The sequence below is a fragment of the Streptopelia decaocto genome (assembly GCF_964273445.1).
Source record: "Streptopelia decaocto genome assembly, chromosome: 3".
In the NCBI taxonomy this organism is placed as follows: domain Eukaryota; kingdom Metazoa; phylum Chordata; class Aves; order Columbiformes; family Columbidae; genus Streptopelia; species Streptopelia decaocto.
The window spans coordinates 94,126,866-94,143,937 of record NC_138656.1 but is presented as its reverse complement, the minus strand read 5'-3'; the positions used below and the strand labels follow the sequence as shown (position 1 = coordinate 94,143,937).

The 17,072-nt window shown below is 38.0% G+C and overlaps 1 protein-coding gene across 1 annotated transcript in view; it reads right to left on the bottom strand.

Moving 5' to 3' along the window:
- KHDRBS2 (KH RNA binding domain containing, signal transduction associated 2) overlaps positions 1 to 17,072 on the bottom strand; it is a gene marked incomplete at both ends in the record, with an annotated part of 324,097 nt that overhangs the window by 21,662 nt on the left and 285,363 nt on the right. The window contains one exon of the mRNA XM_082048177.1: positions 6,527 to 6,609. Coding sequence (XP_081904303.1) covers positions 6,527 to 6,609 — 83 coding nt within the window. The remainder of the gene's footprint in view (positions 1 to 6,526; positions 6,610 to 17,072) is intronic.

Here is a 17,072-nt window from a genome sequence, read left to right as displayed (position 1 = left end):
CATAAGGAGACAGTCTAAACCAGAAAGTTCATCCAGTGCTGCATTGTACTGTGAGATGTGCTACAGTCTTCAGTTTTTGTACATCTGTGTATCTAGATGAAAATGCTACCTCTGAAAAATTAAGATCTAATATCCTTATTATGAGATCATCCTGAAGGAAGAGACTAGAATTATGTATTGTAACTTAATAACAGATGAGAAACATATGAAAACCAGGATGCTACTCTATGAAAAATTCATTTACTTTTTTAGTGCTTGAAACATCAGATTTACTTTAATTGTTCCTAAAAGGATTTTTATCAGTCATAAACACCCCATACATCAAAATGGATTTTGAAAATTGGGTTACTTTCTATTTGTAATAAAACAGCTTCCATAGCCCAATTCGATTATCCTGTGTTGTTACCTTGAAGTAAATGTAGTTGTGCATGAACAAAGAGGAGAAAAGGTAACAGAAAATAGAGGTAGAAGTGATCTTAACACGTGACCTAGATAATTTTGTCTGTCTATAAGAACACAAATTTATTTACATGGCTTTTCACTGAAATTTGTCTAATGTGGTTTTAAAAGCTATGGTGATGGAGATTACCAAGCACTCTAGATCTATTAGTGTTCTTCACTCTCTCCTAATGTTAACACTAAATTTCCGTTACTGAAACATATGGCCACCATTTTTGCTGAATACAAACGGAGCTTGGAGAGAAGAATAGTCCATCACTGAAGTGATTGCACCATAAGCCACAAAAGTGACATGGGCTGAATGGTTGTCCATGTTATATTCCTTCTTATCAGATCAGAAATAAGTGATCCCTAAGTCCCCTGTACTAGCAGCCCATACTGCACAAAATAGAGCTGTTAACACAAGCTGTACAGTAGACAGAATGAACTTAACAATGGAAACAAGAATAACCAGGACAACAAAGTTTATTTTCAAAGTCAATAGTTTGTCATATATTCAATCTCGATGGTTGAATATGTTCTTGAAATTTTCAGTGAGTCTGAGTCATTATAAGAACATGAATCAGAACTGCAGAGCCTGTTAAGGGTTGAATTGATAGGTATCATTATGAACATATAATCACTGAGATACTACTACATTGATGTGATCATAGCAACCATCTGCCATAGCAGGAAAGTGCACATAGGCACCATATATGCCCTGAAACTTCTTGTTATACTTTTGTTACTATCATTGAGACACAGGAGCTCAGTGGGACTTTGCACATGACAGCATAGCTATGGGTATGAACTAGATATAATTGTATCTTTGAGTTAAGTATAATTCCGTTAGATGAAAGCTATGCCAGTCAACTTGAAATTCTCTGATACTGCACCTTTACTTTCTCTCTTTTTTGGTCCCCTAAGATACTTTCATTTTGGCAGTTATCTAACATAATACTGTGGAACAGGGACACTGTATCAAACACAAATCTTAAGCTTCAATGGACAGTCATTGACTTTGCTTTTCCCCGTCAAGCACCATTGTTTACACTACATATGGCTGGTCAGGTTATGCACAAGTGGCTTAAATAGAACGTACTCTTCACGGTTTGTCCTGTGACTAACCTGTCAGTCCCAGATTTCCTTAGTATATCTTTTGGCTGTGAGACATGGTACCTTTGAAATGAAACTGCTGGTGTTGGCAGAGACACAAAGGTCAGTGGAGATGACTATAGATGTGTTAGCAGAGCTGAAGATGGCTCTCCTGGACATCGTGGTTCTCAGCTGATTCATCAGCAACTGATCCACTGCCACAAAATTATTCATTTGATCTTTGTTGAGGAGTTTGGCCACACTTTGCGTGTAGTACAGTCTGACTCCTAACACGCATTGAGTAACCAGAGAGGCAGATCTTGTAGATTCTCTCACAAAACTTTTCACCTTTTTCTCCTTGTGATCTAGTGTTCCCAGGCCATGAATCCTGGACAGTGGTGGTGGTGGTTCAACAGACTTAAAAGTTCCTGCTAAGAAGATAAAAAAGTGTATTATATTTTGAAAACTAATAGGATTCTCCTACATCTTCTGTGTTACAGCTGAGTTGGAAATTGATACTTCTCTCATTTTTGAGTTTTGTTTCATGAACTTGCCTGTTGCCCTGTAAAAATCATATTTACTTGTTTGAATCAATATCTGAGTGGGAATTAAAAGTAAGAATGGTTGCCACAACACGTTCCAACATGGCTTGAAGGTAAGAAACCATTGAAAATACCAGTGAGCTTGAGTTGCTAAGAACCATCAAAAAGTGGACAAGCAGCATACCTTTACAGGCCTGCACAGGAATGACATCTGCCTTAGCAACGGAATTTGGGCAGCACCTGACAGAAGGTCTCACAGGTGAGGGTTGAATCTACCTAAACACATGTGCAGTGATAGTCATTTTTTTTAATGCCAGAATTCTGTTAGACAATAAGAATATATTTCTTACAAGTTTTTAAGTAGCAAGTGTAAGGGGAGTGGAAAACTTGAGATTGATACTAACTGGTTGCTGAGATGAGATGCGGCTTTTTGAGAACATTAGGCTAATTCTTTCCCTTACCTCCCTTCTGTCCCTCACCGTTGACACAGGTGAGCAGGCAATGGTGAGGAGCAGGACTAGCAATCATACTCAGAAAGGGATTTTTACTTCTGAATAGCATGTCTTGGTTTTATATTTTTAACCCAAGTTGTCAGACTAGAGACTCCAGAGGTAAATCTAGCTGGCAGAAAGGGTCTGAGTGTTCTCTGCCTGACTTCCGAGTGCCTAGGGAGTAATGTATAAACTTAACAACTACTGCATATCTCTTGGTACTTATCACTGAAAGCCATCTTCACACTGTATGGAAGTGAGAGGAAGAGAGAAGAAAAAGAGGTTTCGCCAAGAAATTCGAAGTGCCCTGCAACATCGCCCATGGGAAATATGTCAGATCTGATGTCTTTTCCTGCCCAATGAAATGTTTGTTTCCTTGTTCTCTTTGGCACTGGACAAAGCCTTCATTCTAATTACCTTAAAATCTGTATTTTGACATCATTATAAACAAATTTCTAAAATGAGCAGGTTTTCTAAATGTCCTTGCTAAACCTGTAGTCTTTTGTCTATAACCATTATTTACAAGACTCCACACAGTTGGGAAGGGCAGCTTCATTTAAATCTTTGTCCTAAGGTTTCATCTTGTGTTCTGGTTTGTCATTATGGGACAGGACGGTGAGGAGGGAAAAAGGTGGCCTTAGAAATACAGCTTCTGTTAAAGCAAGATATGTCTCATGCAATATAGACTGTATTTGTCATAGCCCCAAATTCTCTCCTTCCTAAAATCAGTCACCCCAATCACAATAAGGTGCAGGTTGCACTTACCATAGTGAGGGTCCTGCTGTTCTCTTTCTTCAGGTTGCTTATTGTGTCCATGTCAAAGTGCCCTTGAGGAGCCTCTCAGCTCATTCAGCCATGCAGACTTATTGTGGGTTTCATTCCAGTTTGATCCCAAGACTCTGTCACAGTCTCTTCCAGAAGTGATCTCATCCCCCTATTTTCAGCCTAAAAATCAGACTGCTGTCATGAAGGACAGAGCTCTCTGTCTGGAAGGGTGGCAGTAGTAGAGTTCATTAGAGAAGGGCCTATAAAAATGTGTTGCTGGGCCAGCAAGACTGCCGCTGACCTTTAGGTTCAGATAGTTATCTTCAGATAATTGTGCACAGAAACACAGCATTTATCTCTCCTTGCATCTGGACGATCTTAGGGCTTGGTATTTTTGGTGCTCCTTCTATGAAATCATAATCCCATGTTGTAGCACCATGGTGTATGTTGATAGCATGCTCATTTTCTCTGATTGACAGAGTCTAATTTATAAAAAAGTCTAAATCAAACCTCTTTGGTAATGAAGGTCCAATGGCCCTGAGAAGGAATATATATGGACAGAAAGCCTCTGGTGAGCAAATGGGAAGCAGACATACAGTCTGGAAGACAAGGGTATAGGTAACAGGGGTGGTGGTGGCAGCCTGACCGAACATTATCTTCACTCTGTGCATTGGGTGAGCCGGGGAACGAGGCGCGACTTAGGATGTGCTCAGCTCAAAAGCACTCTGAATTCAGCTTGCATCCAAACCACCCACCCCATCCCATCTGTCTGTGCCCCCTGCACCAACACATTCTTCTATTTGAAGCAATGAAATTCAACAGGCTTGGTCAACGTGCATAGCGAGACAGGCAAGAGTTTGTACCTCCTCTGAGAATTTCCATATTGATTCCTTAACAAGACAAAAAACGAGTGGAAACTCTGCCCTTAACGTGAACAGAAATCTTGGCACTCTGTATTAAGGCACCAACTACAATTTTTTCTTGTCTCATGCTTTAGAATTTCAGTCAATCCCTGCAGAGGGAAGTAATAATATTTTTCTCACTGACTCACTGATCACAGACACTGTCTACAAGGTTGGTGTTTTTATTTATTTAGGTTTTGTTTGTTTGGTTTTGGGTTTTTTGTTTGTGTTTGGGTTTTTTTTGTGTGTTTTTTGTTTGTTTTGGTTGCCTTTTTTTTTTTTTTCTTTTCCTCCTGTAAATCACACATGGGATGAGATGAGTAAGTATTCTGAAGCAGTACTAATCTTCTTTGTTAGGTGTGTGCATGATTTGTCTTGCCTATATGACTGGAGTATACTAATAACCAAGATCTGAGACTGTGAGAAAACTTTTTTATATATATAACCAAATATTTGGGTCATACTATTTAATTGTATTTTATTATTTTGGCTCAGTAGGGAGGCATTTCTGTGAAGCTAAATGGTCAATAAGGTACAGAAATCCAAACTGCATATCTAATGGTCCATTTGTTCTTTAAATCTCTGAAATGAGAAGTGCATTGTTTTGAAAGTGCTCTCTTTGAAATCAACAGACTACTTGCAGCATTCAGTGGCACTCAACATGACTGTGTGTCCTGCCATATGTTACAAATGCAAATGTTTTAGTGGCAGATTTTAAATAGATTAGGTATCCTGGAGGTAGCCCACATTAGTAAAAAACATATCTGATGACTAAACTTAATAGCTGTTTAATTGACAAAATTATGTGACCCTATAAGTTTTCTTTCTTGAGTCAAATTATCACTGCCAGCTCTAGCTGGATTATAATACACTCCTCATAAACTTGATATATTTGTCATTTAGTTGCCTGGAACATTACCTTGCAAAGAAATTACAGGTTAATTTAGATGATATCAAGCAATGTCATAGCAGAGAGATTTCCAACTAATTATTATTTTTACATCGGAGGCAATATCTCTTGCGACAATTCCCTGTTGTAGCAAAAGATGGGCTGAATTCTTTTCAAATAAGTTGGGAGAACATTTGACAACAAGAATATCTACCCACACAATGACATGATGGGTGCAGCAAGTAATGTATAATTAATTAAAAGTCTTGTTAAAGTATACTTGATGGTGTTCACATTTAGGTGTGACAAATCCCTTTAAATATACTTCACTGGTTATAAAAATACTTAGAAAGTATTTTTTTATCAGCTGAAGAGCCACTCACTGCAGCAGTTCTGGAGCTGAATGTAATTCTGACAGGCATTTTTATCAGCAAAGCATTCAACAAAAAAGACGGTTAAACAAAAAGCAAGTTTAAGGTCCTCTGGTCTTTGGAGTGAAGAGCTGTGTACGTGTACATTGCTTTCTTGGCCAGTGAGAATCACATTAACTGAGTTAAAAATCTGTGTCTTTTCTTGTTAAACTTTCATTTGCCCTTCCAGAGTATCACATGTACCCTTAGCAAACCATGTGGGTGATTTCTGAATAACTGGCTGAATAACCCTTTTATTCTTCAGTTTAACTGTTAAAAAGCTGTTATTCCATATTTCATAAACACGGATCAAATGCTGAATTAATATATGAGTGCACGTGGGGTATGAGTACATAAAAAGTGATCAAGTTTTTGCTTCATTTTAGTGACACAAATTGTAACACACGTGAATGTAATTTTCCCCATTATCACACACAGTAAGGACATAAAAGAAATTTCCAAACTGGGTTGGTTGTATCAATTCTAAGAGTTTCTGAGAAAGTACTTTGCTGAAAACAGATAGCTTCACCCTTATTTCAGGCATGCAATTCCATTCTACAGTTTACCTTGATGATGGTTGCCAACCAGTGGCACATATTTACCATCATAATTATTTTTTTATCTCCCTCTGTTTTTGCCCAAAACATTGTAAAAGCCATAAATATGAGATGCCCTTGACAACTTCGCACTACTAAAGGAAAAAAAATGCACAAACAAGTTCAGAATGATATCAGATAGCAAAATTATGTAATCACTTGCTTTTTCAAAAAATACACCTCATTTGCACCAATTTTGAAAGTATAGCTGCTAGCATTTTTGCTTCATCTAAATAATTCTATATATAAACCCTGCCATTATTACTTTTTGACAGCTTTTTAAAGTACTGAGAGATTTTGCAGAATTTAATGTGGAAAACAAAACAGGAAATTTACATGAAAAGCTAAAACAGAAAAAGTGTTCCTAAAAAAATTAATGTAAAAGTACAAACGCTTACCTTTGTGTTTGGGTGGCATAACTGTTATCATATGCCTCATAGCTTGGATCATCATATTCACCCCCATATCCGTCATCGTATCCCTAGGGAAAAAGTAGAACACCACAGCTTAGAAAACTGATAAATCAAATCACATTATCAAGCTGTAAAAGTAACTTGTGTCAACACACACATGCTAATTTTGCCCAGTATTATGTAAATCATGCAGCCTACTGATGAGAACTGTGAATCATGAAGAACAACCTGTATGTTGCAATGGTAAAAAAATCAGTTACATTCTTAAGAACTCAGCTTATTCACTGATACACTGCAGTGTACTGTCCAAACCACAGTGCCTCAGTGGGATCTATGTAGAATGCTGATGAATGATCATGAAAACAACAATTTCATAGAAATTCGTTATATGAGTGGTTGCATAAATACCTATATGTGAAATGAACAAATGGCAGGAAAAATATGTTGACTGCATAACATTATAAAGAATATTACTGTTATAAGATCATAATAGTCAGTCTTTTAAAAAAGGAAACCCAAACAACCTATTGAGAAACAGTATGTGTGCATCTTTGTGGAAGAAGTAATGGGTTATGATTTTTATAGCTAACTTAGGTTAAGCACCTTCTCTTTCATTGAGCATCCCACTTTTTTTATTAAAGACATGCTTTTCTGTGACAACTTAACGAACACTTCAATACAGGTTCCTCCCACCTAAGTTAAGGGTCCCAACAGGACAGCTCATACAAATGTTCAGTCTGCCCACATCAGAGACACAGGTACGTGGTTCAGCTTATCTAATGCCCGAATCTTTTACTGAGGGCCCCATGGGCAATTATCACCCATTGTAGCTGCCTTTGAACTGAAGAGTGCTCAGGAACCAGACAATGAATAAATAAAGAGATAATCCAGGGGATAACTTTGTATATATTCTTTTCATATGACAGGACAACAGAGTAGGCAAGAAATGCTGTACGGAAACACTTTTTCTCTATGAATTGTAGGAGCAAATATGTTTAGTTAAATAGAAACTGAACATTTCATAGTTACGAGAAAAAAATCCTGTTATGGGAAGTCCTAAATAGGGGGCTTAAAAATCTTTGACTCAATATTAATTACAGCAGAAGATAATTTTTTTTCTTTCCCACAAGCTATGCAAAGCTTAGTTAGGTTGCGATAGATGGGACAGCATGAGACAGCTACAAAGTAACTGCAGTCAAATAAACAATCACTCTGGTACACTACCAAAACCACACAAACAAAACAGAGTGTTAGTTTGGTACTTCATTATTTCTGCTAATTAAACTCCACAAAGATATTGAACTAGACTTCACTAGTAGTCCTGATTTAAAGAGAACATTCAAAGGAAGAAGCATTCAGCTTCCCTAGATCAAGCATGTTCAATTTGCCTGTCCTTCTGATCTCCTACCCATCAGCAAGGGTAAGTATGGATTCCAGGTGGGAGACTTCATCCTCGGGTGCTGTGTGGCCTGAAGGAAGAACAGAACTTTGGATGGTGACTCCATTTCTCAGGCACCCATATCAGCTTATCTGGGCAGGAGGAAGAGTCCCGTTTTCAGACTGGGGAACGGCCTCTCCCAGAATGTGAAGTCCACACAAACTTTGTCATCTTCCATTTCAGGTGGAAGTGCACCAGTTTGACATGTCTTCATTAGTGTACGCTTGCAGCAAAAAGACTACAGTGATATATTTAACATTTTATGGCACAATCTTGTTTCTGGGGACAGGAGAGAAACAATGAACCACAACAGACAGATGTTAGTCACATCGATTAGTGTGCTACTGAGCAAGATCCTGTTACTGTGAACACGAGGAGATGCAGGTACCTATATGAAGTTGAGTAGCAAGAGGAAAGACATTTCAGCATGTTTACCTACCATATGAGAGAGCAGGAAACGCAACCATTACAAATTAGCTCTCTCAGTTTCCTGACGCCTGAGGTGGATCAGTGTTCAGCATCAGCAGGGCAGAGAACACTTGTTAATATTTGACATTTCTGTGGGTTCACGTTACAGATTTTAACAGCCTCCCTAAAGGCTCAGAGCACGTCAATACAGTCCAAATAATACAAATGGAATGGTTGGAACACAGCAAAAAAACCACAATGCACATTAATAAAGAAGTGTTTTCTAGACAATGTTCTCTTATTTGTGTCAATCTGTATGAGAATTATCTTCTAATCCTACAGGTGAACTATTTATATAAGGCACATCTAGCATTTTTTCAAAGCTTAATATGGTGTATTGCAGCCAGACATCATTGTCCTAAGGAATCCTTTAGGCATCTGGAATTGAGATTCAAAATAGCTCCTTTCACATCCTTGAAGTGCCTCAAACTCACTGAGGATTTTTCTTCTCTTTAACCTTCAGCTCCCCAGAATCTACACTTTTAATGTTTGAAAGTATTTCTTCCATGTGCATGTTTTGACACGAAACACCCAGCTCCTATGGAGACTCTGTTAAGGTCCAGAAGCTAGGAGTCTGCGGATGTTCAAATTCATATAGTCTGTGCTCTGTGTGTGCTGAGGATGGTGCTCCCAAGAGCATTTCTGTATAAATCCAGAGATGAGAACCCAGGACGTCCTTTCCAAATGCAGTGCAATCTCTTACTCAGCAACAGAATCAGACTCCTTCATGCACTCTATTATTCCTTGCATTAAAAACAAATAAACAAATCATATTAAATTGATAAACATTCTGTATATTTGTTGATAGGAACAGAGATGTCCTCTTGGGAATCTAAGTAACATAGAAGTGCTGTATCCTCAACTCATTGAAGGAAAAAGTGTTGATTACCCATGCTGCCAGTGTTGAATATGGCATTTTTTCTTCGATAATTTCTACAATTTAATTTATTTAACCAGAAATCTTCACATATATGTATATAATACTTAGACCTTCCATCCTGTGTTTAAGTTCTAACACCTTTTAATTGAGGTCTGTGCTTTTCAAGCAGGAAAAACTCAGATAAAGTGATTTTGGATCTGATTTGATCTGATTTGATTTTACCACTGGAAAATCCATCTCCATGCTCATTGTAATATTACAAAACTAGTATGAAAAGCTGATATTTTCAAGCCACCCAGTTTCAATGAAGGGGAAGAAAGTGCTTCCCTAAATCTTCAGAGCTCTTTCAAGATGTTAATGAGGGTGCAGATAAGCAGGACCAAAGGGAAACAGGTTTCTTTGAACTCCAAAAAGTTACTGACAAGGTTTGATTTTCAAGGCTATCTGAGGGACTGGGGTTGGTTGCCTGGGAAGACTCTTCCTGTGTGAGGAGTCTTTTTCCCCATGGTAGCTGCCACCATCATTCAGAAGAAAAAGCTTATGGGAATGAACTGAAAAATATGAAACAGGGAAACTATTAGAAATGTTTAAACTGATAGCCATTTCTAGGCTAGGCTTTTAGGCCAGGGTATCTATATCTCAGGTATTTCTTAACAAAACATCTTTCCAAAACATAAGAAAAACACCACTTTATGTCGGGGAAAAGGAAAGTAGATTTTTCAATGACTAGGATTTGCTCTGGCCTTACAGCGATACACCCCAAACCAGAGGTAAAGGAACAGAAATACACATCTGGAGCTGCAGTGGGGCTAACAATGTTAAACAATTATGGATGACTTTGAGGAGGTTTGGTATAGTTTAGCATTAAAAAATAAGAACCAAATGAAAAGCAAAAATTAAGGAAAATTTTAAAATACAGTTCAATTCAAGAAAAGACTAATTTGAAAATGAACATAATTAAGTATTTACCAGTCTTTCCCCACAAAGTGAAGTTAAGAAAAACTCTCAGAAGAATCTCAGAATAGCATAGGAAATTAGCACTGGGAACACTCACTTCAGAAGCAAATGCGCACTACTTTACCATAGATAAAGAAAATTGTAGACAGGGACAAAAACGATAGAGGAGAAAAAAGGGACATATTGGGAAAAAGGCTTATATTCTACTGCCAGAGAAAACATTAAGTATTAACATGATTCAACACCCACCCAAGATATCATTGAGAAAGATTTATGTTATTTTTTTAGATTTACTCAAATCCTCTTCAAGTTTCAGATGCTGAAAGAAACATTAGAAATACAAACAAAATCATAAGCATCATCAGTAACAAGGGTATCATAATCTAACGTAATCCGATCTGTTTAAACTTGAATTTCCTACTTACTGCTAAAAACCCTATTTCAAAAAATAACAGCCCACACTCAAATGCACCAAGTTTAAATCACCTCTTCTCTGAATAGACTTAGAAAATAGGATTTTCACAGCATGCTCTGAAAAATGGTAGGTTTCAGCTCTGGGAAACCAAGAAGAAAAATAATTCTAATACTTCTAATGAAAACTGCCCTACTCACAATATTTTATGTATGGTCTGGTAATACATGATAAAATACATTGTAACAAAGTCAAAACTAATTAGTTTTTTACAGAAGGTAGCCCAGCTCTTTCTAAAGTAAGAAACTGCAAAATATCTGGACTTTTTTTTTTTTTTTTAAACAACACAACAATAAGTCAAAGTAAAGTGAGTTATACAACTCTCTACTTTACTTGGCAATTACGTGAACAAGAAAAATGTCTGCAGCCAGAGAGCCAGTGTAGCCCTTCAAATAAGCAGCACCCAGCAGTACACAAAAATTAGTACTATACCACAGAAAAGGTCAGGGTATAAAAATCAACCTCTAATTCTAACTCCAGTAAAGTAAAATGAAACCAGTTGTTTCCCAGTAAAAGGGCCTTTGCAGAGTTTCCACTATTTTCTTTTCCTTGCTTCTGTAAATCTACCAATGCTGTCTCACTCTCTTTTCTGTTGTGACTTGGCCATATCCATATTTTCTCATGCATCCATACGACCGTAGCTTGGAAAGCTAAGAGCTACTTGTCTGCCACTAACCTAGTGGCAGATTCCCCTAAGAATCACACAATAGAAATAAAACATTTTTAGACAGTAATTCATCCCACATACTTTTGACACTTGAGGACAAGTTGAATTGTTCTCTAAAAGGATGTGTTAAATAACCAACTTTTATGTATTGTATGTTAGTTAGTTCATAGTTGGAAAGAATTTACTGCTCAGAGAAAACTGAGCTTGTAAAAGTCAGTGCTGCTAGGCTTAATTTTGAAGCGACCTGAGACCCAGAATGCAATCAGAAGGCTGTGAATGATGCACGGGGATGGGTGGACAGGTTGGAATAGCATCTCAAACAGCTAGCACTGTTCAGAGAAGATCTCGGGTTAGACAGTCTGGTGTGCAACTGACTACACACCTGCACTCAGGAAATGCTAACAGCTATGGAAAATCTTATATCCCGCTCCCTTTAACGTATATGAAACGCTGGAGAGAAAATAGAAATACATCTGGGAAGTCTTCTCTTTCCAGATGTATGACTCATGCCCTCGGCTACTCATGCTGCCTGTTTGGCTTAATGAATCTTAAAATCTTTACTGCAAAGAGCACCTATGGTGTTAGATCATGTCAGAGAAATGGCAATTTTAACCAAAGTTAAAAGAGATCACAGCTATTATACTTAGACCTGTACTACTGTCACCTCCTTCTCTATTTGTTCACTATGTGTAACAAGGTGGATGGATGATGGCAGAGCGGTGGATGTGGTCTACCTTGACTTCAGTAAAGCCTTTGACACAGTCTCCCACAGCATCCTCACAGCTAAGTTGAGGAGGTGTGGTCTAGACAATAGAGTAGCGAGGTGGGTTGCAAACTGGCTTAGGGAGAGAAGCCAGAGAGTGGTAGTCAATGGTGCGGAGTCTAGTTGGAGGCCAGTATCTAGTGGAGTGCCCCAGGGGTCAGTGCTGGGGCCAATATTATTCAATATATTCATTAAAGACTTGGACGAGGGAATTGAGTGTACTATCAGCAAGTTTGCTGATGACACTAAGCTGGGAGGAGTGGCTGACACGCCGGAGGGCTGTGCTGCCATCCAGCGGGACCTGGACAGGCTGGAGAGTTGGGCGGGGAAAAACCTAATGAAATTTAACAAGGGCAAGTGTGGAGTCTTGCATCTGGGCAGGAACAACCCCAGGTTCCAGTATAGGTTGGCAGATTACATATTAGAGAGCAGTGTAGGGGAAAGGGACCTGGGGGTCCTGGTGGACAACAGGATGACTATGAGCCAGCACTGTGTCCTTGTGGCCAGGAAGGCCAATGGCATCCTGGGGTGTATTAGAAGGGGGGTGGTTAGTAGATCGAGAGAGGTCCTCCTTCCCCTCTACTCCACCCTGGTGAGACCACATCTGGAATATTGTGTCCAGTTCTGGGCCCCTCAGTTCAAGAAGGACAGGGAACTGCTGGAGAGGGTCCAGCGTAGGGCAACCAAGATGATTAAGGGAGTGGAGCACCTCCCTTATGAAGAAAGGCTGAGGGAGCTGGGTCTCTTTAGTTTGGAGAAGAGGAGACTAAGGGGGGACCTTATTAATGTTTATAAATATATAAAGGGTGAGTGCCATGGGGATGGAGCCAGGCTCTTCTCGGTGGCAAACAAGGATAGGACAAGGGGTAATGGGATCAAGCTGGAACACAAGGGGTTCCACTTAAATTTGAGAAGAAACTTCTTCTCAGTAAGGGTGACAGAGCACTGGAACAGGCTGCCCAGGGAAGTGGTGGAGTCTCCTTCTCTGGAGACATTCAAAACCCGCCTGGACATGTTCCTGTGCGACCTCACCTAGGTGTTCCTGCTCCAGCAGGGGGATTGGACTAGATGATCTTTTGAGGTCCCTTCCAATCCCAAACATACTGTGATACTGTGAACCCATGAGCTGGCTGAGCCTCTCTACAGCGCTGTAATCGGGAGGACTTGCCTTCTGTCGCAGTCACACACATGAGTTCGGACTCAGTCCTCAAGTCGTTCTAAGGCACAGGCGGCCCTGAGTGATGTGGGGAACACATCTCAAAATACTAATTTTACATAACTTAGACAAATGGCAATTTATCCCTACTGACTACAAAGAGGGGTACAAAATGTAATGAACTTAGGTTTGAATTATTAATTGTTGAAAACCTGCAGTTAGAGCAAATGAATCTCGCTGAAGTACCTGGAAAGTTAGTCTGTTGCTGAGCAAGGATTCTCAGAATCATAATTTATGCTTAGAAACTGAAATTCTGACTACATTATTCCATAACCCTACATGCCTGCTATCATAGCTGGTCTTGGATTCTTCAGCCATACCTTTAGGATCAGGAAAAAAAGGAAGATATTATCAGTTTTTTGAAGTTTATATATATTCCCTACACTAGTGAGACCTACCAAGTGTTTTGAAGATGAACTCAAAGATGACTGGCACTATCTCCATCAAAATGATAAATAGTAGTAACAATAATAAAAATCAAATGAAATTAAAACAGGAATAGTAGCCCACTGAAACAAGTAGAGCTCTATGTTTTGGACTTCATGAATGTAATATATGAACTAGAGTCTCTAGTGCTGAAACAACCCAGAGCAGATGTGCTTGCCAGAGGCAACTAAGTAAACTCAACACATTTGACCTCTTAATGAAATCAGTCTTTCTTTTCACATGCCAGCAATACGAAATATGTTTATAACTGAATGGTAAAACATATAGAGGTGAACACTTTTCACATAGTCATAAAAATATATAATCAATAATATAATTAAATAATATAATTGAAATTTCAGTATAATCACAGTCACAGAATGACACTTAAAATACATTTTGATGTACTGAAACAGAAAATCAGAATGGGATGAAAATGTAAAATAAAATCTAATAGAAATGAGACTTTTCTTACTCCTTCCATAATTGCAAGACTAGCCTACAGCATAATTTGCTGCTGCAATTATAATAAAACATTCATCTGGCTATCGTCTTTATTTTTTCAAATCCTTCTGCTGGCTCTCCTATGCCCATGAAGTCACATTAAGACTTCTAATGAATGAGTCAGCGCTACTCCTTATGTCCACTTAACTTCTTGTATTTTCTCTGTCCCCAACCTTGTTACCGTCAAACTGAACTACTGAAACCACTTCCTCTTCTGTTTTATTTGTGCTGCTTTTCATATTCCCTCTCCTTATGGGATAGCATCCTAACCTCAGTGTCAATCCTTTACTCAGTTCTTATTGAATAGGAATGTCTCACAGAAAAATGTCTTTCTTCCAATATCAATAAAATTACTTACTTTAGTAATAAACAGCAAGCTGAGATGAAAAATACACAAAGAAGATACTTTGGTTTATCTGCAATAAATTGCATTTTTGCACTTGTCTGTGATTCTGAGATTCCCGAAGAAAGGACTTTTCATAGAATCATAAACTGTTTTGGGTTGGAAGGGACCTTAAAGATCATGTAGTTCCAAGCCCCGTGCCATGGGCAGGGGCACCTTCCACAACACCAGGTTGCTCAAAGCCCCATCCAACCTGGCCTTGAACACTCTGAGCAACCTGTTCCAGTGCCTCACCACCCTCATGGTAAAGAATTTCTCCTTTACACCTAATCTAGATCTACCCTCTTTCAGTTTAAAGCCATTACTCCTTGTCCTATGACTACATGTCCCTGTAAAAAGTCCCTCTTCAGTCTTCTTGTAGATCCCCTTTAGGTATTGGGAGGCTGCTATAAGGTCTCCTCAGAGCCTTCTCCAGGCTGAACAACCCAAACTCTCTCAGACAGTCTTCACAGGAGACATTCTTCATTTTTAACTGCTATTTTTACTGATGACTTGTACTGCTTTACATAGTACTTGAGTGATAATATATTACAGTAGCAAGTTGCACTGGCGACAATATATCACATAAATGGCATTTAAATGAAAGATTTATTTTTCCTGTGAACTGAAATGAATAGAGTAGAACACAGCCTTTGGCTGCCAAGGGAGGATGGGTTGTAATATGCCCATTATTAATTTTAATCTCTTTATCATATCTAATAGTTCTCTTTCCAAAATTTCAAGCAAAGCAGATGGTGAACTTCTTGTGCATCCTGATGCTCCCCCAGCTGCATAATCAATAGATGGAGCTGACATAAAATCTAGCCATGGAGCAGTAAGTTTTCTTGTATAGTATATACAGAAATCATTACAAGCCTCTAGTACAGACTGACAGCTCTTCTATCTGAGTTTAGCAACTTAATGATGGTTTAAGCATTTGACAATGGTTTGACTTGCTAGACACAATGTCTTAAAAGTAAACAATTTCAACCTTAAATAAGCTTTATAATAACCCAGGAAATGAAATTTCTAGGTCTTGAATGGTTGGGAATTCCAAGGTATCCTCCTTTTTATTTTTCAACCCTTGAAAACTGGACCACAGGACCTCACATCTCAGCGCTTGTAAACGTGCAAGTAAATGCTGAGGTACTAGCAGAGACCAGAAATACTTTGATAGGTGTTTTACAGGACCTTGAATTGCATTTAATTTTAAATCAAATTTCACTCTGATGTATTATGAATGCTGGAACTAGGCAGATTAAATACAGCTTGCCCAAATGCAAGATAATTTGCTCTGGTAAATAAATCCTCAAATTCTATAAACTGCCCATGTCTCTGAATTTATAGAATTCCCTCAGGAAAAGACTTGCAAGAGTCATCATGACTAACAGGACATCGTTCCAATTTTACCACACCATAAAACAAAAACACTCAATAAAAATAGCCTTATGTTTTCTATGTCAAGAAAAGCCAAGAAAAGACATAGGTTAATTCTATGTGAAATCCCTTGGTTTTGATCCACTTTTATGCTCTGTTAAAATATATCTAATCATTAAGGATTCCATGAATTAGTAACACATAACAGTAACAAAACTTCACAGTAGAATTAGAGATAAAATTGTTTAAAGTGCTTAAAACACAGGACAGATTAAGATTTATTTATTTAGTAATCCTGAAGCAGGTCTAGATGAGAGTTCAGGCATTCTTAACATTGCAATCTTTATATCCTAATCTTTGCCGGACACCCCACACCTTTTCATAAATGACATCTCGTGCTGAATCAAACTCCAAATGTCCTACATTGTTACACAGATAGTTCGTAACATATTTCCTAGAATCTAGTTTCATAGAAAAATATTTCTGAAAAAAAAAAAAAGTGGTCAGCGAATTTTAAATTGTCTTGTTTATGTAATTTATGCATTTTGCATAACTTTTGATTCTTTATATAAACATTGTGACTCTTAAATCTATTTTTCTTACCTTATAAATGACCACAAAACAGTACTTAGAAGACATAATGAAGGTAAATCTTATTTGGTGTTGCTTTAAGCCACACAGCTAAACAGTATTTCACTAGTTCCATGATACCTTTGATTTAAGTTTTGAAGTTGCAACCTGAATAGTGTGTCATCAATTTATATATTTGAATTGAACAAACATTTTTTTTTAATTCAAACTTCAATTTTGAAGAGTTGACACAATGAAACTTACTGTGAAAAATATAGGTAGATTTTTAAACTTATGAAAATTAATCTAGTACTAGTGTAACAAAATGTTGAGTTGGTATCAGTTGCAGAAGAGATTAACTCATTTTTTTCTGCTTATGATAATGATTAAGCTTATAATACAAGTGCTGCT